We start from the raw sequence: 25,337 nt of genomic DNA, 5'->3' as shown, positions 1-25,337 counted from the left end.
TACTGACAATTATATTGCCTTTGCACCCACTCCAGTCATCTAATCTTGATCTATTGTCATTGTCACCTTAGTAGCATTCCAGGCCATTAGAAGTCCCCTAATACGTTCCAATAAGCCTTTTGGATAAAGATCTATTGAATATACTTTTGGCAGATGGCACGTCTTCTCCTTTTCCCTTAGTCTGGTGGTGCTTTGGCAGTAGTAGGCTCAACTCCCTTAACAAGTGTTCAGGTTCTATTAGGGCATTGCACACCTACATGGACAACCTCTGTCATCTGATTCGTCAATTTCTTAGCCTGTGTCATTAAGCCTTTCTAAACCTTTTTTTATGGCCTAAGTTGGAAACATTTAAATTTATGTATGAAAACAATACAAACGCATTACCACTGTGAAAAATTAAATCAGCATGGCTACTTTTCAGTCCAGAGTATAGACTTTAAGTGTACCTCAATTCGCCATAGGATGGACTCTGGTACAGTTTGTTAGTCGGAGATACTGTTTGCTGCTGATCCATCTGCTTATCAAAAATAACCCTTTTTTTGTTGCGCATGCAGCATTACTGGATTCCTGCAGGGAAGAATTGCTTGCCATATAAAGTGTTGTTTTTTCCGGTCTTTGGAGCAGACCCTGGGTCTGTGCTTCCCCTAGATAGTGGGTTCAGACTTATTTGGATGTAGATGTCATAGACTTTCAGCCCTAGGTCCACCGTACTCGCTGTGGCTGTCTGACCACCACACTGCCGGCACGACAGCAGAATTCTATCATATTCACCGGGATTTCTAAAGCACATGGCTACCACAAGAGGCTCCCCAGTGGTAGAACAACATGATGTTCTCAAATGAATCTATAACTAGAACGGAAAAGATTTTAGAAAGTTTCTGAATGCTAGTTCAGAGGGAGTCCATTCCACAATTTGGGTACTAAAAAGGTTAAATGACCTACCACCACTCCTGCATTTCTTTATCCTTGGGACTGCAAGAAGAAGTTGAGTGCTGGACCGCGATACTCTTGCAGTAATATGGAGTGAGAAGATTTTGACTCCATTTAGGACCTCTTTTATTATGTATTGCTCTATGAGCCATACACAATACTTTGAAGTGTATTCTCTTAAGTACTGGCAGCCAGTGAAGGCTTGCTAGGGCAGTAGTGGTAGCTTGATGCTTGGGAATCTTCAATACTATCAGTGCTGCCTGCGGCGTGAATGGTAGTGAGAAGGCGCTTGAGGCAGGTAGGGCGTGGGAAGTGTTGGAAGTGCAACTCAAGCAGCCAGAAGAAACCATGGATTAAGGGCAACAGGGGAATTCGCAAAAGTCTGCACCATAAAGTAGCCTGATCTAAAGACATGGAAGGGATGGAATGGGGAAGGAAGGTTTGGGTGTGCCATCCAGTTAATAGGAGCCTGAAGGATGAGTGGAGAATAAGACTTCTGAGTCGAGGTTCCAAGTGAGTGGACCTGAGGTGCGCATTAGTGTAGGTAATTCAAGACACCCCGGCTGGGGGGAAGAAAGGAGGGGGACAAGGGGTTGCTGTGAGAAGTTGGCCTGATGTATGATGTCTCCAATTCTGGGGGCACCTTATATCAGTCCAAACAATCCCTTATGGTGGTGGTTGTATGCCAACCTTATAGACAAGCTATCCTAGAGGTGGCATGGACTAAGCAGCCTAAAGGCTTAACTCAAGAGGACATGTGAAGCCAGCTGTTTTACCATATGCAATCCTGTAATATCAAATGAAAGGACACCACACAAGTTATATATTATAAAAATATATGTATTTATTCTCAGAATAATCCCCAGTACTCTTTATGAGTAAAGAAGCACAAGTGTTTAAACAAAAGCACAGTATAACATATACAAGTTGCACAATTATGGATGAGGCCGGTGGCCACTCAAACCATATATCCAAAAAAATGGTATAAGTATCACTAATCGCTCAGGGGTAAGGCCTAGGGCCTTGGGAATCGCTGGGACTACACTGGACTAACAGCAGTTAGGACGGGAGTAGCCCGCGGGATTCGGGTGCAGTGTCTAAAGCACACGCATGCACCAATGCAAAGTCAATGGTGCGTAAAAGTTATCGGGTTACAGTTTTAAGAGTCTTCCGACTGGACTAGAAGGACAAAACTTTAGACTTAGACACTAGAGGTGTAAACCACTACAGGAGCACCGGCGTTCAAGAGTTACCTCACCCACAGGAAGCGGGTGCACAGGTGCAAAGATGTGTCGGGTTTCGTCACGAAGATCTATGGTGCCTGGAGATGAAGATGCTGCAGGCGTCCAGAAGAGAAGTGTCCGGTGTGATCCAAGGGTGGATCGAAGATGTAGAGTACCTGAAAGCAGAGGGGACAGAGTTTGGGTCACTAGCCAGTGACCAGGAAGGAACCAGGCAATGTCGGGCGCAATCAGGTGCTTGTCGTGAAGCTTGTCTCCACTGCCACGTGGTCTCTGGGGCACCGAGGATGTCCTGGAGTGAATCACGAGCTGTCCCACGAAGGCTCTCGCTGTCGGCGGTGTCGGCTTCCGGATCGGAGTCAACAGGCCTTGGCAAAGGCAACCCACGCAGGATTCGAAGATCGCTTCTTACTCGGACCAGCAAGGTCTGAGCGGGTGCTCCTTTTCAGGGGAGCGAGGGCCAGTCTGGAGCTACCAGACTAGCAGAGCAAATTAAAATGTTCGTCGGTACTGGGGCCACTAGCCAATGGGCAAGTGACCGGACCAACGCGTTGAGCAGGAAAATGCAAAAGGGCCCCACGCAACACTCGAGGAGTGTCGAGGGGTGAGCTTCGGTGCAAAAGCTGCTCAGGGCTGGAGCTTCTCAAACTCCAATGCACAGCTTCGAGGGAGCCTCGGATGCTGCACGGTCAGCGCTTCGTAGTTTTTCCAAGATGGCCGGCCCCACGCTTCAGGTCGCCTCCACGGGTCTCAGCTCTGCAGGGACTGTGGATCGGGCTGTTAGAAGGCAGGCACGCTGGGTCTTGTCGATCTGTCGCTCGAGTTCCGGCGGGAACTGCAACAAAGCAAACGTCGAGGTACTGGATGGTGCCTGTTTGCACAGGGTGGTCACTCCTTGACCACAAGGGAGATTCTTCAGTCTTCCACGTCGAGTGGGATGTCGAAGGGTCCAGAGTTTCGTTTCATAAGTTTCAGTCAGGATAATCAGATGTGCATCTGCACAGCTCCTACTTTTATGTCAAATCAAGGGGCTGGATTACCTGCTAGGTCCCTCCTATGGGTAGGACCCAGGAAGGGGGTGGTTACACCCCTTTCCCTTTGTCCAGTTTCGCGCCAGAGCTGGGGCTGGAGTGCCCCAGAACCGGTTTGACTGGATTTTGCATGGGACACCTTGTGGGCCCCAGGCAGTGTCTAGTTTCTTTCAACCCTCCCTGCTCCAATCCACTATCTCCTGTCTGGGGTGGTGTAACACCTCCCTGTGACAGGAAACCCTTTGTACAGGCCTCCCCTGCCAAGTTTCGGTCAGCAGCAGGAGGTCAGACTTGTGTCGGGGCAGCAGCATCCATTTTGTGATGCTGAGGCTCTGGTTAGGATTAACCGCGTTTTAAGTAAAGTAACATGTCTTCTCCCTCTAGAAGGGTGGAATGCTACCCCCATCACCAGGACTGGCGCGGGGGTAGTATTCCAAAGTGTATGACACCAAACACGACATGTTTTGATAAAGCCAAACCAAAGTTAGCATTAACCGCAAGGATTATAATGTACTTAAGAGTATATGGTATGGCAGTATCACTGGAACAGCAGTAAGGAAATGGTTCCGAACACTGCAGGCAGGCTCAGCTCATGCTAGAGCACCATCTCACACAAAACCAAGCACTCTGCCTCCAGGATTGTAAAGGCCTTCCATAGGAGTGACTTATAGGTGTCTATGTGTCCAGATATAGGTTTAGACATAGGTATACTATATCTAAGCAAGGGGTGAGTACACCACCTTGCCCCAGCTGTGTGAACAGCCAGTTGTCGATTTAAGTACCAGCCAGGGGTGGCAAAAGATATGCTGCAGCCCCTGGTGGCCTTGGATGCACCTATGCCCTGGGCACCTATAGTGCCTGGTACAGGGGCTGACAAGGTGTCCAGTACCAAATTGGTGATGTACCTATAGTACATGGAGTTCATTTAAAGAGAGAGCAGATAGCCTGGGGCCCTGATTAGCAGGATCCCAGGCCAACTAAGTCAAAAACCAGCTAAACACAAGGCAAAAAATCTGGGGTAACCATAGTCGGGTATCCACCTTCCTACAGTTGCCATCTGAGATTGAGTAAGCAGATGCATTGTATGCCGCATGAGTCATTATATTACATTCGAACTTCCGAAAAAGTGTAAAGAGTGCTGACACAGGCACAGAGACTGGCCACATAATGGGACTGTGAACACGAGGGAGGAAGCCTCAGTCAGAAAGGGCGGAAGATCAGAGTAATGATGGTTGGCATAGGTTATGAGCATCGTTGCACATACTATTGTCAGTATGCTTTCATGAATAAATGCTCAATAAAGTATTTTTTCTTTTAATCAGTGCTGCGGGGTTATGAACAACTTGAAGTCTTTTCAAAACAAACTTTGGGCTGCCTAGATATAACAAAAATACCCATAATCAAGTCAGGAGATGAATAAGCCTTGTATTATTAGCCTATGCGATGTCTGTGGTAGCCATCTAAGCAATTTTATGAAGGCTCTTAATATGCCAAACAGGTGGATGCTAATTATTGGGCATGTGTCTCCATTGTTAATTTATCGTCAATACAAAAGCCAAGCATTTTGACTTCTGATTTTGGGGGGATGTGCACAAAATGAGGAAGGCCAGTTAAGTTCCATCCATCTCAAATGGTTTTTTCCCACCACCAGCACCTCAGTTGTTTCGCAGTTAAGCTTAAGGCTGCTATTACAATTGCAAAAGACACACAATTGATGGACGGAATGCAGAACAAATCCAAACATTCACCCCGGTCAAGAGATCTGGGTTAAATCCATCATTCTTTTGCTCACCATGCCACCCCAGTTTAGACCTGGCCATATGCAAATCAGTCATGACCCTGTGCCTCATGGGAACAGTCCAACCCGAACTGCCAAGCCAGGTCCTCCCTGGACCGGAAACAAGCATCCTAGGACCGGTTTCGGGGTTTCACCCCTCTTCAGCCAGGATAGTTTGATTCCAGTGGCACAGTGAGCCCAGGACCCACGTCTGGGCATACCTGGCGCACTTGGGGTGAGAAAGCAAAAGAGACACAATTGATGGACAGAATGCAGAACAAATTAAAACATTCACCCCAGTCAAAAGATCTGGGTTAAATCCATCATTCTTTTGCTTACCATGCCACCCCAATTTAGACCTGGCCATATGCAAATCAGTCTTGACTCTGTGCCTCATGGGAACAGTCCAGCCCGAACTGCCAACGCAGGTCCTCCCTGGACCGGAAACGAGCATCCTAGGAACGGTTTTGGGGTGCTTGGGAGCTAAGGCCCAGGTCATATAAATAGCTTTGCCACAGCCAGATGCGGTATGCACAGACACATTGAACCTTACAAGTCTGCCAGGTGTGACGAACAAAAAGACCTGGGAATGACCATACTGTTTCAGGCCATTTAAGTTGCATAAATCACTCAATTTTCAAATTGTATGTGACACCAACTAATCAATGCTGGACAGCTAAATTGGCCTCTAGAAAGGCAAGTAACATTTCTTGAAGGTTTGGGAAATAATACTGTTGGCAGTGTTACAACCCTATCATACAATTTTGTTTGTTGTGAATAGATCAGCTTTCTATCAAAAACGGAAGCTCAATCTTAGTTTTTTAGAATATAAGTTAACATTAGCTGTGAGTAGCAATAATATGTTGCTCTTGTAGGACCTTTTGATGTCTGTTTAGGAGTTTGGGCCCCTGGGCATAAACACCTGCGAGTACCTGTCAAAAGAAAGCACAGATCCTCATTGGTTTGGGGTCTTGTGGTATTAAACCACGTGGTAGAGCCACACTCAGTCTGCGCAGTAGAGCAATCGTGTGTTTCTGGATCAGAATTCCACTTAACTGGTTTTCTTTAAATATAAATATACCTTTATTGCCATTTCTCTCAATTATATAACTCAGATGGTATCGTAGATTATGTTGGCGCCCTTCTCAGGGCTGATATACGCATATCTTTTCAGTGTTAACCATTACGTGAATCAATGTTTCCGAATACATATTTATCAACGTTGTATGCATTGTAGTTCAAGGAAAAAACAGAATATAAAACTACTTTTGGAACATGGACATGGACCTCCAAGACCTCCCTTCCCCGTAGTCAGTCCTGTCGCCACTATGCATTCAAACCTTACACTATAAGTAAGTTTAAAAATATATGCAAGCCTCCCCCCCCCCTTTCTGTACTAAGACCGAGAGCCTATCAGATTTCCAAACCTGGATTATCTCTGTTCAGGGTGGTTGCTCCAATGCAAGCAAGATAGTATCCTAAACATCTATTGATGTGCCCTTATTATTCCTTCTGTATTGGGACACAATGGTGGCCACCTCGGCTCTAGACCATTTATATGTGGGTTCGCTTTAGCTTTCCAGTTCATACAAATATTTATTTTAGTGATTGATGGCCAAATCTAGGAACCTACAGATCTGCCGGAGTGGCTATGGTCTCTGGAACAGGTACTGTAGCAGCTCCAATGGATATTTCTACCTGTTACTTCCCCTAGCACTCCCCATATCCCCCATCCAAAAAACCTGGATGTTGAAATGCTCACCGGCCATACCATAAATATGTGCCCGGAACTGTATGCACATAGGGCATACATCCCTGGCCCTCGGTACATCTTAGCTATCTTGTAGGGGGATTTATAGGTTTAGTGTCTATTATTTATTTGTGTTCATTTTGAGTTGTGCATTTCTGGTAACATTCTGGCCATATCCCAAAGGTCTATCTGAGGTATTTTTCAATACTTCTGTCTCCGGTGAAGCCTTCCAAGCCAGCTTGGATCATGCACATTCCTACACCATAAATATGTTAGGATCCTGTGGCGTTTACAAGATTTACCTTATCTTCTCACGTTCCATGTTATGCAGTTAATTTTCGTACCCATAAAGTGTTGCTCAGCTGTTGTGGCACCCTGGGTCCTGCTATCAGACACCATGACTAATTTACTTCCTTACCCTCAACTGGCAGAGAGGCTTGGTATAATGCAGGATCTCAAATGAACCCTGTGGCCCACATCCCAATCTACAAATGTTTTCAGTACCAGCGAGTGCCTCTCACAACTGTGGACAGGACCCAGTTTGTCGTGGAAACATTGAAGAGTTTAGGTTAGTTGTAAGGTCTATTTTAGTGCCATCTCACCTTTTGTGTGCTTTATAGGGAAAATTGACTATTCCCATATGTTTTGTCACGTGAGGCCTGTGCCTCCGAATGGTTTTATCTCAGTACAGACTTGTTAGCCAGTTCCCAAAACTTGTTACGGCCGCTGTAGTTAAAATATAATATCTTTCCAACCCATTAGATCAAAGTTGGTTGTAGAGTGTCGTAGCAGGTTCATGAATTATAAGACTGTCAAGGGATTCAAAAGCTTCTGTGTCAATCAGATTTGATTCGTATATCAGTCAAGTTCTTCTCCATTTTTGTATTTTTTTTTTCTCCAACAGCCAATTCATTGGGTCTACCATTTGTAGACCCAATAAACCCAGGTAGTAATCATGTGTCAGAACTGCGCTACTTGATATGTGTGTCCTATTCCTGCGGCTGATGTTTGGTTAACTACTTTGCCACCCATAACTAAGAACTGAACTTTCTAATAGGACATTCTCATAAGGTCATGGTAGGGTGCTGCTAAAAAGAAATGTAGCAGTATTTAGGCAGACATTCCACCTTGACTATTCTGGTACCAAAACATTTCCCCCCTCTGCCTGCCCCACACAAGGCACCCCCGAGTTTGTTGCTTCGAGCTCAGATGTCTCCACATACATGTTAGCTTAACCAAGCCACATGCAATGTCAACAGCAGCCCAGCCAGATAACCCTCCCTCAAGACATCAACCTCATTTAGACAGGGAGACCAGCTGTTATTAGTGTTGATTTAGGGGTGTGCGGGTCAATAGATTTACAAAACAACATTTTGGACTAAGTAGTAACCTCTTCCTTGGGTTTGGGGGCAAAAAGCTAAGCAAGATGAGCAGAAAGCACCCCACTTCCAGATTGCCCTCTAATCAGTGAAATATTGCTACAAATTGACAGGGTAGCCCCCACCAGAAGTATTATGTGTTCATTATAAAAGAGGAATGGGAGCTGCCTTTACTCTTTTGGTTCTGTCACTGTGATTTGCCACTACCTGATCCTTACTTTATTGGTCTGTTGTGAACTGTAGAAAATACAAACAGAAAAGTGAAGGGGGTCCTAGGGGAGAAGTTTAAAGACCTATTAGTATCTTGTCCCCCAACTCAATTATCAAAAAACACGGAAGATACAGTAGGTCTAATACGCTATCATAATAGGAAACCCTTATTATGGAAAATCAGAGTAGTAGATACCAAATGGTTATCTATAAAAAACACAAGAGAGCATTCTTAACAATCTCAAATCGTGAGTGAAGAAACCCATCAGCACACCGATTGGTGAAGCCTCATCATCTGGGTTTTTTTGACTGCGAATGGTGCCCATGAAACAACACCTCAATTAATTCAATGAGGGTTGTAAAGTGTGGATCATCAAACGCCAAAAAACACAAGCCATCACACAGAAGATGGGTGTTATAAAGAGCTGATAGGAAAAATTGCAGTGCCCAAACAATAATGTGAAAAAGTTAAAAATACCTGTCGTGATGACTAAAGAGCAATTTTATTAGGGGTGACCATCAGGACGGTATGATTAAAAACAGAGTGGGTATAGTATTTTGAAAAAATATTACTAACCATCAAGGATATTAAATGGTCAACATGTTTCATCCCTTCCGGGCTTTCGTCAGGACCTATGGAGTTCACTACTGCAATTTGTGAAAACAAAAAGGGGACCTACCAATGGTATGGTCGCTTCAGTCCAAGAGCTCTCCTGTGTAGTTAGGAAACATAGAAAAGAGGAAACAAAAATACAAAACAGTCTATATCCAGTACTCTCTCAGATTTTGTACAGGATCTCAATGTAAACAGGCTGATTAACAATCACTGTCAATATCGGATTAGAATCATGTATTTATTACTCACCCATAAGTGTAGGGAGGAAAGGCCTCACCTCTCCTGGCACTCGCTCAGAAAGAAAGAGCCCACGCTCTGAATAAACAAGAAAAAAGGTGCAATTGCCATTTTATGCATATAATATATACTTTTTAATGAGGAACTAGCAACTAGAAACCAACAACACACATGGCAGGGGAGGCGCTGCACTAAGGGAAATGAGAAGTGACTCCTCACTATACCCCTTAGGGAGATGACAAACCTTTCACCATGATTTTGTATCTATAAAGTCCTTGTGAAACGAAGGACTAGTGCAAAAAAAGGGGTTTTACAGTGAAAAAGGATGGTTGCTGTGCGTAAATACTCTGGAGCAACCTGAACACAAATTCACTAAATCAAAACAAAACAACTCGCAGATAGAATAGAGGAGCGTAGGGTTGCTCCTTGCATCTATCTGTGGGAATCCAAAAAAGTCTATACTTGTAAAGCTAATGATGTTAGCAAAAACTATTCTTTACAAAGCTACTCGTATTAGCAACAAAGCACACACGCAGCGCTCACCCACCTGTCCGTCGTTACCTCGGTCGTGTAACTGAGCCGAGGGGAAGGTGGTGAGGCTGCCTGTGTGCGCGTTAGAAAAATCACTTAGGCGGACCTGAATGGCAGCTAGCTTACGAGGTGCTGCATACTGATTGGACAGTGGAAAAAGACTCCAACCAATAGTGAACAGGCAACGCGAGGACTGTATGCCTTGCTGTGTTGCCGTTTCCGAAATTCTCCGCGATGTCCTGATTGGTAAAAAAAGCCGGATACGGAAATAAATGGTCCCGGTCCGAGTTAGTTTGTGGTGTTGGAACTCGCCCATTGGTTAGAAAGACTGCCAATGGCTGTGCGATGCTGTTGTAATGGACAAAAACACTCGCATTTGGTACGGGAACCGCGTAGTTTCTAATGTAAAAAGTCTCCACCCAAAAGTTTAAGGATATTGTATTAGTTGGCTAGATTGGGGAGGCGAGTGTCAGTTATGAAGCCTCTTCGGTTCCTTGGTGTTGTGTCATAAAAGCGGGTTGCTCAGATCCCTGGAAGGACTATGAAAGTGAAATATAAGGTAAAGGGGTTTCAGTGTCAGATAGACACAAAACACTAAAACAATTTGCAAAACAATGTTGCTCCGAAGCAGATATAGTGGAAAAATACAGTCTACCATTGGTCATGTGTTACCTGAATGGTACTAACCATTAATATTGGTTTGTTGAGTGTATATACGCATATTAGAACACATTGTGTCAGTGCAGGTAACTGCAGCATATTTACATAACTAATGGTTTACAAATGAATGCGTCAGCCAGGTTTGTTTGCGTTGCATTCTAATGATAAGAAGGTTAACTTCTCGTTGCCATGAAGTGCCATCCACTATTATATCTCTTCTCATGGTGAAATGTTATTATAGGTGCGAACAACAGTTAGCTGTATTGACAGAAAGATGGTAAAGGTACCATCGTTAGAAAGACATAATCTCATCAGTTTCGAGTCTTAGGAGGTGGTTTTTATAGCTGTAACCACGGGATATCATCGTTCAGCCCTCGTGTATCACATTGAAGTTTAAAAACCCATTTCTGTTCTTTCCTAAGTAGGAAATGTGAGATGTCTTTTACATGGGAAGGTATGTATGGCTGTTCCAGAACGACCCATTCCAGATCATCTGCTGAATGTTTTTTGCTGAGGAAATGGGAAGTCAAACGTGTGGCTTGTCTGCTGCATCGAATCATACTCTTGTGCTCCTGTATCCTTAGTTTCACTTTTCTGGTAGTCATCCCTATATAGCGTAGGGAACAGGGGCAAGTGATCTGATATATAACCCTTTCGCTGTTACAATTGGTATGGTTCTTCAGAACCCAAGGACGAGTTGTTCCAATGTCTACTGATAGAGTCTTCTTCGTCTGGGGACACACCGAGCAGCTGCCACAGGGATAATGGCCCTGTACCGGTGGCAGATTCCACAATCTGGTGGTAGTATCACAAATGATAGTTCTTGGTCTGGTGTGGACTAACTCATCTTTTAAATTTGTGCTTCTCTTGAATGAGAAAAGTGGTAGAGGGATGTTGTCTCCTGTGGTGTTCAAAATACGCCACTTGTGTCTGATAATATTTTGTATTGTGGAAGAGACAGTACTAAAAGTAGTTACACATACAAGTCTGTTCAGTGGAGGTTTAATAATGGCTGGTGCAAGGAGTCCGTCTCGGTGGTTATTGAGAGCTCTCTTGCATGAATTCTTAATCAGCCTGCTGGGGTACAGACGTTGTTTCAATCTCTCTGTCAGACCTGCCGACTGAGTGCGAAAATCAGATGTGGCTGAGCAATTCCTTCGAACCCTCAAAAACTGCCCAAACGGGAGATTCTCACGGAGGGATCTTGGGTGATGGCTATCAAACCTCAAGAGGGAATTGCGTGACATGGGTTTACTGTATAAACTACTCGCAAGGTGTCCCTCAGCTGGAAAAATCAGCAGATCCAAAAAAGCAAGTTCTGTTTTGCTATAGTCCACTGTGAATCTCAGAAAGGGATTCTGGTCATTTAACCAGGTTTGGAAAGATAGTACGGACTCACTGTCTCCACGCCATATGACTAGAATATCATCGATGTACCTCTTCCACAACACCATCTGATGGTAATATGGACCACAACAATCCATATTACCATCAGATGGTGTTGTGGAAGAGGTACATCGATGATATTCTAGTCATATGGCGTGGAGACAGTGAGTCCGTACTAGCTTTCCAAACCTGGTTAAATGACCAGAATCCCTTTCTGAGATTCACAGTGGACTATAGCAAAACAGAACTTGCTTTTTTGGATCTGCTGATTTTTCCAGCTGAGGGACACCTTGCGAGTAGTTTATACAGTAAACCCATGTCACGCAATTCCCTCTTGAGGTTTGATAGCCATCACCCAAGATCCCTCCGTGAGAATCTCCCGTTTGGGCAGTTTTTGAGGGTTCGAAGGAATTGCTCAGCCACATCTGATTTTCGCACTCAGTCGGCAGGTCTGACAGAGAGATTGAAACAACGTCTGTACCCCAGCAGGCTGATTAAGAATTCATGCAAGAGAGCTCTCAATAACCACCGAGACGGACTCCTTGCACCAGCCATTATTAAACCTCCACTGAACAGACTTGTATGTGTAACTACTTTTAGTACTGTCTCTTCCACAATACAAAATATTATCAGACACAAGTGGCATATTTTGAACACCACAGGAGACAACATCCCTCTACCACTTTTCTCATTCAAGAGAAGCACAAATTTAAAAGATGAGTTAGACCACACCAGACCAAGAACTATCATTTGTGATACTACCACCAGATTGTGGAATCTGCCACCGGTACAGGGCCATTATCCCTGTGGCAGCTGCTCGGTGTGTCCCCAGACGAAGAAGACTCTATCAGTAGACATTGGAACAACTCGTCCTTGGGTTCTGAAGAACCATACCAATTGTAACAGCGAAAGGGTTATATATCAGATCACTTGCCCCTGTTCCCTACGCTATATAGGGATGACTACCAGAAAAGTGAAACTAAGGATACAGGAGCACAAGAGTACGATTCGATGCAGCAGACAAGCCACACGTTTGACTTCCCATTTCCTCAGCAAAAAACATTCAGCAGATGATCTGGAATGGGTCGTTCTGGAACAGCCATACATACCTTCCCATGTAAAAGACATCTCACATTTCCTACTTAGGAAAGAACAGAAATGGGTTTTTAAACTTCAATGTGATACACGAGGGCTGAACGATGATATCCCGTGGTTACAGCTATAAAAACCACCTCCTAAGACTCGAAACTGATGAGATTATGTCTTTCTAACGATGGTACCTTTACCATCTTTCTGTCAATACAGCTAACTGTTGTTCGCACCTATAATAACATTTCACCATGAGAAGAGATATAATAGTGGATGGCACTTCATGGCAACGAGAAGTTAACATTCTTATCATTAGAATGCAACGCAAACAAACCTGGCTGACGCATTCATTTGTAAACCATTAGTTATGTAAATATGCTGCAGTTACCTGCACTGACACAATGTGTTCTAATATGCGTATATACACTCAACAAACCAATATTAATGGTTAGTACCATTCAGGTAACACATGACCAATGGTAGACTGTATTTTTCCACTATATCTGCTTCGGAGCAACATTGTTTTGCAAATTGTTTTAGTGTTTTGTGTCTATCTGACACTGAAACCCCTTTACCTTATATTTCACTTTTATAGTCCTTCCAGGGATCTGAGCAACCCGCTTTTATGACACAACACCAAGGAACCGAAGAGGCTTCATAACTGACACTCGCCTCCCCAATCTAGCCAACTAATACAATATCCTTAAACTTTTGGGTGGAGACTTTTTACATTAGAAACTACGCGGTTCCCGTACCAAATGCGAGTGTTTTTGTCCATTACAACAGCATCGCACAGCCATTGGCAGTCTTTCTAACCAATGGGCGAGTTCCAACACCACAAACTAACTCGGACCGGGACCATTTATTTCCGTATCCGGCTTTTTTTACCAATCAGGACATCGCGGAGAATTTCGGAAACGGCAACACAGCAAGGCATACAGTCCTCGCGTTGCCTGTTCACTATTGGTTGGAGTCTTTTTCCACTGTCCAATCAGTATGCAGCACCTCGTAAGCTAGCTGCCATTCAGGTCCGCCTAAGTGATTTTTCTAACGCGCACACAGGCAGCCTCACCACCTTCCCCTCGGCTCAGTTACACGACCGAGGTAACGACGGACAGGTGGGTGAGCGCTGCGTGTGTGCTTTGTTGCTAATACGAGTAGCTTTGTAAAGAATAGTTTTTGCTAACATCATTAGCTTTACAAGTATAGACTTTTTTGGATTCCCACAGATAGATGCAAGGAGCAACCCTACGCTCCTCTATTCTATCTGCGAGTTGTTTTGTTTTGATTTAGTGAATTTGTGTTCAGGTTGCTCCAGAGTATTTACGCACAGCAACCATCCTTTTTCACTGTAAAACCCCTTTTTTTGCACCAGTCCTTCGTTTCACAAGGACTTTATAGATACAAAATCATGGTGAAAGGTTTGTCATCTCCCTAAGGGGTATAGTGAGGAGTCACTTCTCATTTCCCTTAGTGCAGCGCCTCCCCTGCCATGTGTGTTGTTGGTTTCTAGTTGCTAGCTCCTCATTAAAAAGTATATATTATATGCATAAAATGGCAATTGCACCTTTTTTTCTTGTTTATTCAGAGCGTGGCCTCTTTCTTTCTGAGCGAGTGCCAGGAGAGGTGAGGCCTTTCCTCCCTACACTTATGGGTGAGTAATAAATACATGATTCTAATCCGATATTGACAGTGATTGTTAATCAGCCTGTTTACATTGAGATTCCGTACAAAATCTGAGAGAGTACTGGATATAGACTGTTTTGTATTTTTGTTTCCTCTTTTCTATGTTTCCTAACTACACAGGAGAGCTCTTGGACTGAAGCGACCATACCATTGGTAGGTCCCCTTTTTGTTTTCACAAATTGCAGTAGTGAACTCCATAGGTCCTGACGAAAGCCCGGAAGGGCTGAAACATGTTGACCATTTAATATCCTTGATGGTTAGTAATATTTTTTCAAAATACTATACCCACTCTGTTTTTAATCGTACCGTCCTGATGGTCACCCCTAATAAAATTGCTCTTTAGTCATCACGACAGGTATTTTTAACTTTTTCACATTATTGTTTGGGCACTGCAATTTTTCCTATCAGCTCTTTATAACACCCATCTTCTGTGTGATGGCTTGTGTTTTTTGGCGTTTGATGATCCACACTTTACAACCCTCATTGAATTAATTGAGGTGTTGTTTCATGGGCACCATTCGCAGTCAAAAAAAACCAGATGATGAGGCTTCACCAATCGGTGTGCTGATGGGTTTCTTCACTCACGATTTGAGATTGTTAAAAATGCTCTCTTGTGTTTTTTATAGATAACCATTTGGTTTCTACTACTCTGATTTTCCATAATAAGGGTTTCCTATTATGATAGCGTATTAGACCTACTGTATCTTCCGTGTTTTTTGTGAACTGTAGAAAGACAATTCATGCTGAAAAGAGATTTTACAATCTTTTTGTTGTGATTCCCAGAAATGGTCCTATTCCTTCTCCGATTCCTTGGCTGGTTCATGTGAAGAATCAGCCGAGGTAAAAATTAATTACAAGAAAGTTATGTACTTGCATTCGATAAGGATCTTTCTAGTGGATAGTGGCTCCTGCAAATTCCTGATCACCCTCCTGTCTCGCTTGTTGAGGATAAATGAACTGCCTTTTTTATTTCTCACTGTTTTATTTTGCTCCGTCCTTCAATTATGTAGTGCATGGACAAATTGGATGGAGCAAAGCTCACCAGCTCATGTTGCGCCTTATTTTGAGATAAGCATTTTCCAGTGGATTCACACAACTCCATTCAGAACATCAGTCAGCGCCACCATTGGGCCTGGGACTCTATATTGGTGAATTACAGTTTGCGGCTCCAATACGGCACCTTTGAATGTGGTTCATGTAAGGAATCTATGATTTCAATCATTACCGGATGGTAAGTAGTTTGTCCAGTTGATACTGCAATTACTGTATTAAATGAAATGATCTGCCTTAATGCTACCGTGTATGATGTGATCCATCAAAAAATAATAGTATGTTATTCAAATATTACCTATTTTATATTTTCTGATGTTTGTGCACTTAAAAATTAGCAGTATTCATTTTTAATTTTGCTAAAATAATTTACAGTAATTTCTCTTTGTCCACTAGTATGAGTTTGAGGATCAAGAAGAGGGTATTTCGGTTATGCCTGATTCAAAAAGGGAAAATGAACTGACCGAAGTTTTTCCCCATAATGAAGAATTTGGTACCCAGAGCTCTGCACAAAAAAGGCTTGGATACAGGGATTCACATCTTCACATAGCAATAGAGAAGCAGAAAATCGAGCTTGAAAGACAGCGATTGACCATTGAGGCTGAACGTCTTCAAGTAGAGAAAGAGCGGCTGCAAATCGAAAGGGAACGATTACGACATCTAGACATGGAGTATGAAAGGCTTCAACTAGAGAAGGAGAGGCTTCAGATTGAACGTGAGAAGCTCCGAATGAACGTAGTACATGCAGAAAAATCTACCGTAGAGAACGAACATTTGCAAACAGAAAAAACTGTTCTGCAGCCCTTGGATATTGAAACGGAAAAATTAAAACTCGAAAAGGAAAGATTGCAGTTGGAGAAAGAGAGACTGCAGTTTTTAAAGTTTGAATCTGAGAAGCTTCAGATTGACAGGGAGCGCTTGCAGGTTGAAAAAGAACGTATCCTAATTCAGAGAGAAGGACATACTCAATAGCTCTACTGAAGCGCCATTATTAGCTTTAATAGTTGTGAACAAGTAGCAACAGTGTCCAGTTTATTGTGGTCTTGTAACCTTCTGGTAATCATGTAACACTAACACTGTTCTTAATATCCTCTGTAGTCTGTTCATAGTGGATGTGAAGAGTTTGCTATTTGAAAAAGAAGCATACATGTATTATCGGAGGGTTTGTTATGCCACATTTTTCAATGTAATGTTATTCTGCATCCAATGAAATGTCTTCTAATACCTTATGTAGTGTAGCAATAATTCATGAAGTATGTGCATGTACTTTATGGGCAGTATTAATTAGATTGTGCAGTTAGTATTGAAGTTTCACAGGCTGCAGTTTCCTAACTAAATAAGTGAGGTTTGTTGTTGGAATTTAAGAAGTTAACAGTTCAAATTACCTGTTGCATCTACTCAACAAATTGAAGGGTATCTCCGTCATGTCAGTGAATTTTCACATTAAGCAAGTACAGAGGACCTCTGTACCCATGCAGATTTTATACTAGTCATTGCCATGAATTGCTGCTTTATTGCCCTTCAGCCCTTTTTTACTACAGTATAGTTTTTCTCTCTGGTATTATCAAGAACACTACAATTCTAAAATATTATTTTAGTTGTAACACTACATGACTTAATTTGCCATGTGCTTTTTCTTTCAAAGATGGTTCATAATTTGGATCCTTTTTTGATAAAAATATTTTGAAATGCTGCATTACAGTGTAAGGGTGCAAGTGCTGCTTTTGAGTAGTCTAGAATGAAAATGCAAAATTGATTTTGTTTGCTTTCAACAGTGATCAGTTCCAGACTAAGCTTCACTTCAACTATTATATTACTCCAAAGAGGGTAATACATATCCACTACTGATGCTTCTAACCTTTCATTTCTGGGGGACACTTGTATCCTGTATTTGCCACTTGGTATAAACCTGCAGAGTTGTTTGGTAACCAAAGTATTAGGAAGATTGTACTATCCATTACATCAAGGTAGGTTGGTGGCCAAATTGTATAAGTTAAATGAGATAGCTAGCTTCGATTGTTAAAAGATTCTTGCCAAACAAGCAAGTTAAGCACTCCATGCACATTGGGACGTAGGTATGGAATCATAGCGTACCTCCAGTTCCCTAACTATTTATTTTTTTAGTAAATCTGTAGCTAGAGTCCTTATTCTTGTGTTACCTTTCATTAGTCATTTGGCCAGAGTGTAAAGAAATTCAAGGTAGTATACCACATTAAAAAAGAGGCGCAGGAAGTTATGAATTTTCTGTGCACGTAAAATCCTGGTCCTGTTTGCTGACTTCATTGTGGTTTTACAGCACAGCCATCTATATTCTGCTGTACATGTTTGTCCTAAAAGGCAGAAGCAGACCTGCAGTGAAACACATGTACTAGATCCAAGCACCACATCTCGAAAGGTGTGCAACCTCTCACTCCTTTTCCTCCTCCCCTCTTACTCTTTTTCTTTGTCTAAACCGCCTTCCATGCCGTTTTTTCTCTCTTAAATAAAGGTCTTGCCTACCGAAAGCTTTGGTTATCGAAGACATTTGACCTACTATACAGTATACTTAGGTCATCCCATGGCTTGGCTTTCCTAACGATCTAATTTCTTGCTTTTTATGCAAAGGCTTGGGTTCCTCTACTTGTGTTTGATCCTCTGCTCTGCCTCTTTTCCATCATTTTTGATTGGAAAATTTGTAGTCTTCCATAGGTCGCATCAGAGAACTACTTTTGTTTTCAGCATGTTTTCTTGCTCTCTCGCTTGTGTGCTGCTTTACCATTCATATCCCTGCTCCACATATGCTCCACGTTTTGCTTCCCTCACTGATTCCCATTCCACTTATCGACGAGGTGGGATTTACTTGTAGCACCTCTCCATTGCCTCACTCCTCCGTTGTTTTGCAGCCCCTCCCTGTCCCTTTTTAAAATGATTTTTGTTTAACCGCATCGCTGCGGCGGCTACTCTGCCGCAGCGCTAAGGGGTGGGGCCGCCGCATGCTGGTGACGGAACCGCTCCGTCATCAGCCGCGGTTGGGCTGTGCTCATGACGGAGCGGTTCCGTCATGGCCCCGCCCGCTCAATAGAACGCCCAGCGCAGGCGCGGAATCCGCACCGCGCAGCGGCCGGGCCATGACGGAACCGCTCTGTCATCAGCACAGCGCCACCGCAGCTGATGACGGAGCGGTTCCGTCATCAGCATTAAAAGGGTTAAACTTTTAGGAGGGCCCTTCAGCTACAATTTGCTAACAGCCGCTCCTTTCTGCAAATGTACTTTTGCACATTTTTGCAATAATTTTTACCACTCCATGATTGTCGTTCACCATCTTTGAATCGTAAACCAAAAAAAAGGGAAATGGCTGCCCCATTGTGATGTATGATGCGGGTGCATGAAAATGTTTTTATTTTTGCCCTCTTGTTTTGATCGTCCCCATTTACAATATTTCTTATATCTTGACAGTTCTAATCTCAGAGGACTTGTTTTGCACAATTTCATTCCTGAACCGTCTTTGTTTTCTCTACTCTTGTATTGTCTTACTATTCTATATCGGCTATTTTATTTATACATTGTTAATTATTCTTTTTAACATTTTATACACCGTTTTTGCTGTAATAGGAACACCGTTTATCTGTTTTCTAATACTTAGAAGGAAAGAAGGTTAGTGGATGGACAGATGGGTATATATATGCCTGCTTACTTTACTTCTGCGAGTCCTGGTAAAACACCTTTAGAACACATAGCCACTTTTATGTATTTGCCACACAATGTGCATTTTGGCACAGAGTACAGAGTAGCAGGCAAATGAGTATTTGGAGCACGTCTGTTAGTAAGGTGTATATCAATACTTTCTGATGTAAAGGAGCCCTACTGCACAGTCTATTCATCAAAATAGAAGAAGGCAGCCCTAAATGCGTTTTTTGTGTTTATTAAATTAAAGAGTCTGAGTCTAACACTGTGTGAATGTAGTTATCTTTACCTGTACTTAAGGAGGAATATGTGATTATAGATGGGCTTGGTGCACCCTGAAACAGTATTCAATTGGATAAGGCCGTTGACTAGCATAAAACAATGAAATTCACTGAGTGTCGAAACATAATCACACTCTTAGATTTGCAAGTGATTATATCTGAGGAACTTAAGAAAACGGCTTCAATTGTCACGCTGCTACCTCTTCGAGAAGTTTGGCCATGCAAAGGAAACTATAAATCATTCTGATATTGGCCATGATGGAGAGTTTCATTATGATTAGTATGTCATAACTGTGGCTTTCTTGATGTGTATACCTAATTGGCACTACAATTGCTAAGCAAACTATGTAGGAGGAAGATTTGGGCCAATGCCAACACTTCTTAATCTAGAATAACACAAACAACATCGAGCTGTGGTCTCATTTTCTGTTTTAGTTTAGGTACCTTTCTTCAAACATCACTCAGTGATTCTGTGTGTTTTCACTAATTGTGCTGGGTACCTCCTGTCCCCTTCAGCTCTCCTGCAAGAGAGAGCCATTACATTAAAGAAAAGTCAACATATAGAGAACAGATAACCTCCAAGTTGCAGCTTGAGAATCAACTGCCAAATACGCGTTTGATACAGATGTTGTTCCTGTATTGATTACGCTGTAAATGTTTTTATTGAACATGTGCGCAATTGCACAGCACTAAGTCATTCATCACCATGTGTGTTTTTCTACAATCGCGTGAGGGTGCAAAACTAATCAAGAAAAGTAACCATTTCTTGTGTTAATAGTGTATGTGCTTGGTCGGATGTCTGTTTAGTGTTGCAGTCCTAAAAAAAGATATGAGAACTTCTGTTGCTCAGCCAGTTTTCAATTCATTTGTTTCCATAGATTTGTTTTGCTTCCAATGGGAGCAAGATTTTTGGGAGCAAGATTTTTAGGAAATTAGACTCCACCATTCAGATTGTCATATACAGCTGTTGCCACATCAAAGCCTAAGCAGGATTACTTTCTTAAGCTGCCTAAATAATACATTGTAGGAATGTGTTAGCATTGTTGGTGTAATGCTGGTGTTTTTTGCTGTTAATAAGCGCGGAAAATATGAAGACGTTAAATGTGTGTTTTCGAACTGAAACTAGTGCTGTTGTCATATTTTACAGACTTCATGGGCATTGCATTGTAAGATTATTCACTTGGACAGAAGATCCAGAGTTTTGCAAATCTATTGTAAGGTTGGATTTATGGTTAGCCTTTCAATCAGAAGTGTTGTAGAACATAATGTTTTTGTTCATGTAAACCATCTATCTAAGCTGCCAGAGTCAAACAGCTTTTGAAAACATTCCGGTGAGGTTATACATTTGGGAGGATTAATGCTAATTATCTGATAGTCAAGTAATTGCTTAGAGGTAACTCGATGTGTATTTTCTGAATGTAAGTGCTTTGGGTAGTAGTTAGATTTCCTGTTAATGACAGCTTGAGAAATCCTTGATCCTTTGTCACACAGCATTTTTGTACCAGTGTGGTCCAATATTCGCAAGAAAACATGTATATAACTGTGTTTTAAAAATGTCTAACACCATGTTTGAAGTTCTTGTGTTTATGTTTTTGTATGTGTGTATTGACAAATAAAACACATTTTCAGTTTCTTTTTACTGCCTATTGGAAACTTTACTACGGCCCTGATCATTTGATAACTGGCAGCGATCAATCTCATGATTAGATTATTAAATATCGGGCAACAGTCGGAACACCGTGGTGTAAACGAGTGTTCGGACTCCGCAAGCCCTACCATGCATGCGTTAACCAAGTATGTGCGTGGTTAAGGCAATGTACGGTAGGACTTGCAGACGGACGGAAGCAGTGAGGTAAGTGAGGCTGGGAGGTGGTTCGGAGTACTTTTGTGGGCTGGGTGGGCGGGTGTTGTTTTGTGGGCTGGGGGTGAGTCGGAAATGTTTTGTGGGCTGGGGGTGAGTCGGGAATGTTTTGTGGACTAGGGGTGGGTCGGGAATGTTTTGTGGGCTGGGGTGAGTCGGGAATGTTTTGTGGGCTGAGTCGGGAATGTTTTGTGGACTAGGGGTGGGTCGGGAATGTTTTGTGGGCTGCGGTGAGTCAGGAATGTTTTGTGGGCTGCGGTGAGTCGGGGATACTTTTGTGGGCTGCGGTAAGTCGGGGATACTTTTGTGGGCTGGGGGGGTCGGGGGCAGTCTAGATTTGGTTGGAAGCAGGGAGAGATCCGCAGTGAGGTGAGAGGGGCTGAGGGTGGCTCTGGGTATTTTTGTGGGCTGGGGGTTGGTTGGGTAGTTTTGTGGGCTGGGGGTTGGTCGGCTAGTTTTATGGGCTGGGGGTTGGGGTAGTTTTCTGGGCTGGGTCGGGGTAGTTTTCTGGGCTGGGCCGGCGTAGTTTTCTGGGCTGGGGTAGTTTTCCGGGCTGGGGTAGTTTTCCGGGCTGGGGAGTGGGTCGGGGGTAGTTTTCTGGGCTGGGGAGTGGGTCGGGTAGTTTTCTGGGCTGGGGAGTGGGTCGGGGTAGTTCTCTGGGCTGGGTAAATCGTGGTTAGTCTTCAGGGCTGGGGGTCAGGGGTAGTGTTTAGGGCGTGGGGAGTGTTGGGGTACTTGTTTTTAATTAGGGGTTAGGGTATTAGGCCTCAGGGGAGGGAAATGGGTAGTCTGGGTAGTTTTTAAGGCTTGGGGGACGGCGGGCAGTTTTTAGGGCTGGCCAGGGTCAGGTTAAGGGAGAGGGTTTTAGGCATTATGGCAGGGGGGACACAGCGTGAGGGTTAGGAAGGTGTAGGGGTATTTGCACTTGGGGGGGGGGGTCAGAGGGGAGTTTGTACCTTAGGGCGGTGGGGTGGGGGGTGGTGACCTTAGCCACGCATAGCCGTTTACCATGCATGCCTTTACCACGAAAATTTGTGGTAAAGGCATGCATGGTAAAGATGCGTTGGTTTTCAGACTGCATTTATGTATGCGGGGTTGAGGAACGTGTTGTTCCGTCATACAATTTTAAATATCAGTCATTCTGGTTTACGGTCTTCTGCACCATGTATGAATTGGAGATTGAATTGAATCCAGTCTGTTCTTGTGTAGACACACAGTCACAACCTTTGACCTCAATTTCATTTAGCCAATTCTACTTATTACAGAAAAAACCCTGGCATAACTGGTCCCATTAAAAAATTAACAGCAGTTTGTTAGACCTACTCGGCTTAATCATGACATTCAACAGAAAGTGCTTTGTTCACATAGTAAAGCAGTTTGATTAACATTGCATTTGTATTGCATGCATCCTTTGAATGCTAACGATATACAAGAATGTCAAATGTTTTTCTTTTATGTACATTAAATGACAATTAAATTTTTTTAAATGAGCTTGTACAAACCCCCAAAAATCTTTTTCAATTAGACTTTTGAATCTGTTGATTTGCATTTATGATTACTTACTTTTTGGTAGACTATCTAGAGACGCCCTCAGTCATCAGGTTAGAGTCTGAATTTTGTATTTCATAATTCCAAATAGGCGTGAATGAGGAGCTGTCTCTTGAGCTGCATGACGACTACCTCAACGATGTGTTGTACCAAGTACTCTCCACTCCTGTGACTTTTGTCCCTCTTTTGAATGCTTTAGTCTTAGGATCCCAGAACTTCTTTTGTATTCTTATGGTTATTTCTATCCAAAATATTTTTCCCATTGCGATTTGGTGGCAAGTTGCTGCAGTAGTCTTTGGATTTTGAACAGAACACTAAGTGAAGCATTCGAGCATTGTGGCTTAGAGGTGGACGGTTACTACCTATAGAGTGTAACTTTAACTAGATGACTGGAGAGAGTGAAGACAAAGTCTTCCTGGCTCTTCAAGGTAAAGACAGAAGAGACTAAACTCTTCTCCTAGGAATCACTTTGAAAGCTAAGAATAGACTGTAACTCTTTCCATGCAGCGTTATAGCTGATACTGATTTATCACCGAGTCCCCTTCAGTAAACTACTTGCAGTCCCTCAAGCATTTTATGTCTATGGCAAAATTTCACTCCTTCTAAAACTTAGATTACATTCTGCAAGCACATTTCTTCAACAATGTAGCGCAATCCAAAGAATTTCTTTAAGTGCCAAGTGTGGATATCTTTGCTGTAGTTTAGACAGAGCCAAGTAAAGACCTTCCTCTGTACCAGCTTTAGTGGCATGGACACAATTCTATGCTCTCGGCCATCAATCCCTTGTAGACCTGATACTAAAAGAGAAAGACTAACTCCGGGACACCTTAAGGTATTTGCACACTTAATAATTACAAGCATTGTCAAAATGAATAGGTCTTGCCTGTGCGAAATCTATTGGCTTTGGAAATTTTTGATAGTTATTTTGTATGGTATGGCATGTCATTATATAGTATGGTATGGCATGTACTGTTACTCTATGGTATTGTATGGTAAGACCCGTCATTGTGTGCAGTGGTGTGACATGGTATTGTGTGACTTGTCATATGATATGGTATGGCTAGTTATTCCGTAGTATGGTGTGGGACTGTGTAGGAAAGTAGGATCTGCTTCTATGGTTACCCCCACATTTTGCTTGATGTGATGCTGTCTTTGACTAGTCTGACTGGGATCCTGCTAATCAAGACCCCAGTCATCTATCTATCTATATTTCTATATTCAGATGCGGAGCAACCATTAAAGATACAGTACATTATATAATAAATAAGCAAACAGTTCATGCTAAAACACAGTAAAGTTTGAATCAATACAGATAAATAAAAACCAGCTGCACAAAATCAATCGTTTCTAGATAGTCTAGATCCATAAGCGGCCCGCAAGAAACTCAACACTGCACAAAGAGTGAGAGAATTGGGTAACAACTGTAAATGCAGGAGGGACACTTTAGAATGCGTGAACTTCAAACTTTTTAACAAGGGTCGAAGGAAACATATTCTGGGGAATGAAAAATATTTACACAAAAGTATGAAATGTAACGTATCCTGAGGAGATCGAAGATCGCAGCCACAGGAACCTCTTTGATCTGGTGAGGGAAAGAACCCCGCCGGGGAAGCTAAAAGATGATGGAGCTGGTTAAATCTAAAACACGTGATTTCAAATCTGTCATGAGCACTAGTTGGGGCCAAAAGGTATGGTTCAATGCCCAATACTGATTTTAACAATGCATATGCCCTTACTAAGGGTTTACTGAGCTCACAATTGTCACGGTTCGTGGTAAAAAATATGTTGTGTAGGTCTTTTATGATTTTAACATCCACCTTACTTAAAGTGTCATGTGCATAAAAGATATCTGACCTGCCTGTAGCCTGGAAGGACTCCTTTACATTGTGAATCCATGATATTTTGTTACCATGTTCCAATTTCAAACAATCCGATACGATCATGCGATTTTAAATTCTTATGATCGGAAGTCAAATCTTTATCCAACACACTGAGGGTTTAATTGCGACTTGGTCCGCCAGAAAACCAACCCCTAGCTTTTCATGTACGGTCCAAACTGGCGTACCTTGGTGGACTCGGAAGATCTGGCGTAGGAATTTATTTTCCACCACCTGTAACCTGTGTGGGGGGCACATACCCCCAGATTTAGGAGAGAGGGGTTGGCCTAACGGCTAAGGCGCTCGTTCTCGGACCTGGGGATCTGGGTTCGAGTCTCAGTAACGACGCCAAAAACCCCCTGTGATTCTGGGCAAATCACTTAATCTCCCCGTGCCTAAAAAAATTTAAAGTGTGTCCTCATGTAACGTAACTGGTGCTATGTAAAGCGCTCTGATAACTGATTCGGTTCGGTTCTAATTCGCGCTATATAAAACTCCGAGAAAAAAAAGAAGATTTCACTACCATATACTACT

The 25,337-nt window shown here is 42.8% G+C and overlaps 1 protein-coding gene across 1 annotated transcript in view; it reads left to right on the top strand.

Moving 5' to 3' along the window:
- Positions 1 to 17,836, top strand: part of LOC144772597 (myb/SANT-like DNA-binding domain-containing protein 4) — a 79,566-nt gene extending 61,730 nt beyond the window's left edge. Inside the window, exon 4 of the mRNA XM_078657029.1 lies at positions 15,970 to 17,836. Coding sequence (XP_078513155.1) covers positions 15,970 to 16,545 — 576 coding nt within the window. The 3' untranslated portion in view covers positions 16,546 to 17,836. The remainder of the gene's footprint in view (positions 1 to 15,969) is intronic.
- The last annotated feature ends 7,501 nt before the right edge of the window (positions 17,837 to 25,337 follow it).

This window comes from Lissotriton helveticus, chromosome 8 (assembly GCF_964261635.1).
Source record: "Lissotriton helveticus chromosome 8, aLisHel1.1, whole genome shotgun sequence".
Lineage (NCBI taxonomy): Eukaryota > Metazoa > Chordata > Amphibia > Caudata > Salamandridae > Lissotriton > Lissotriton helveticus.
This window is presented reverse-complemented; position numbering and strand designations above follow the sequence as displayed.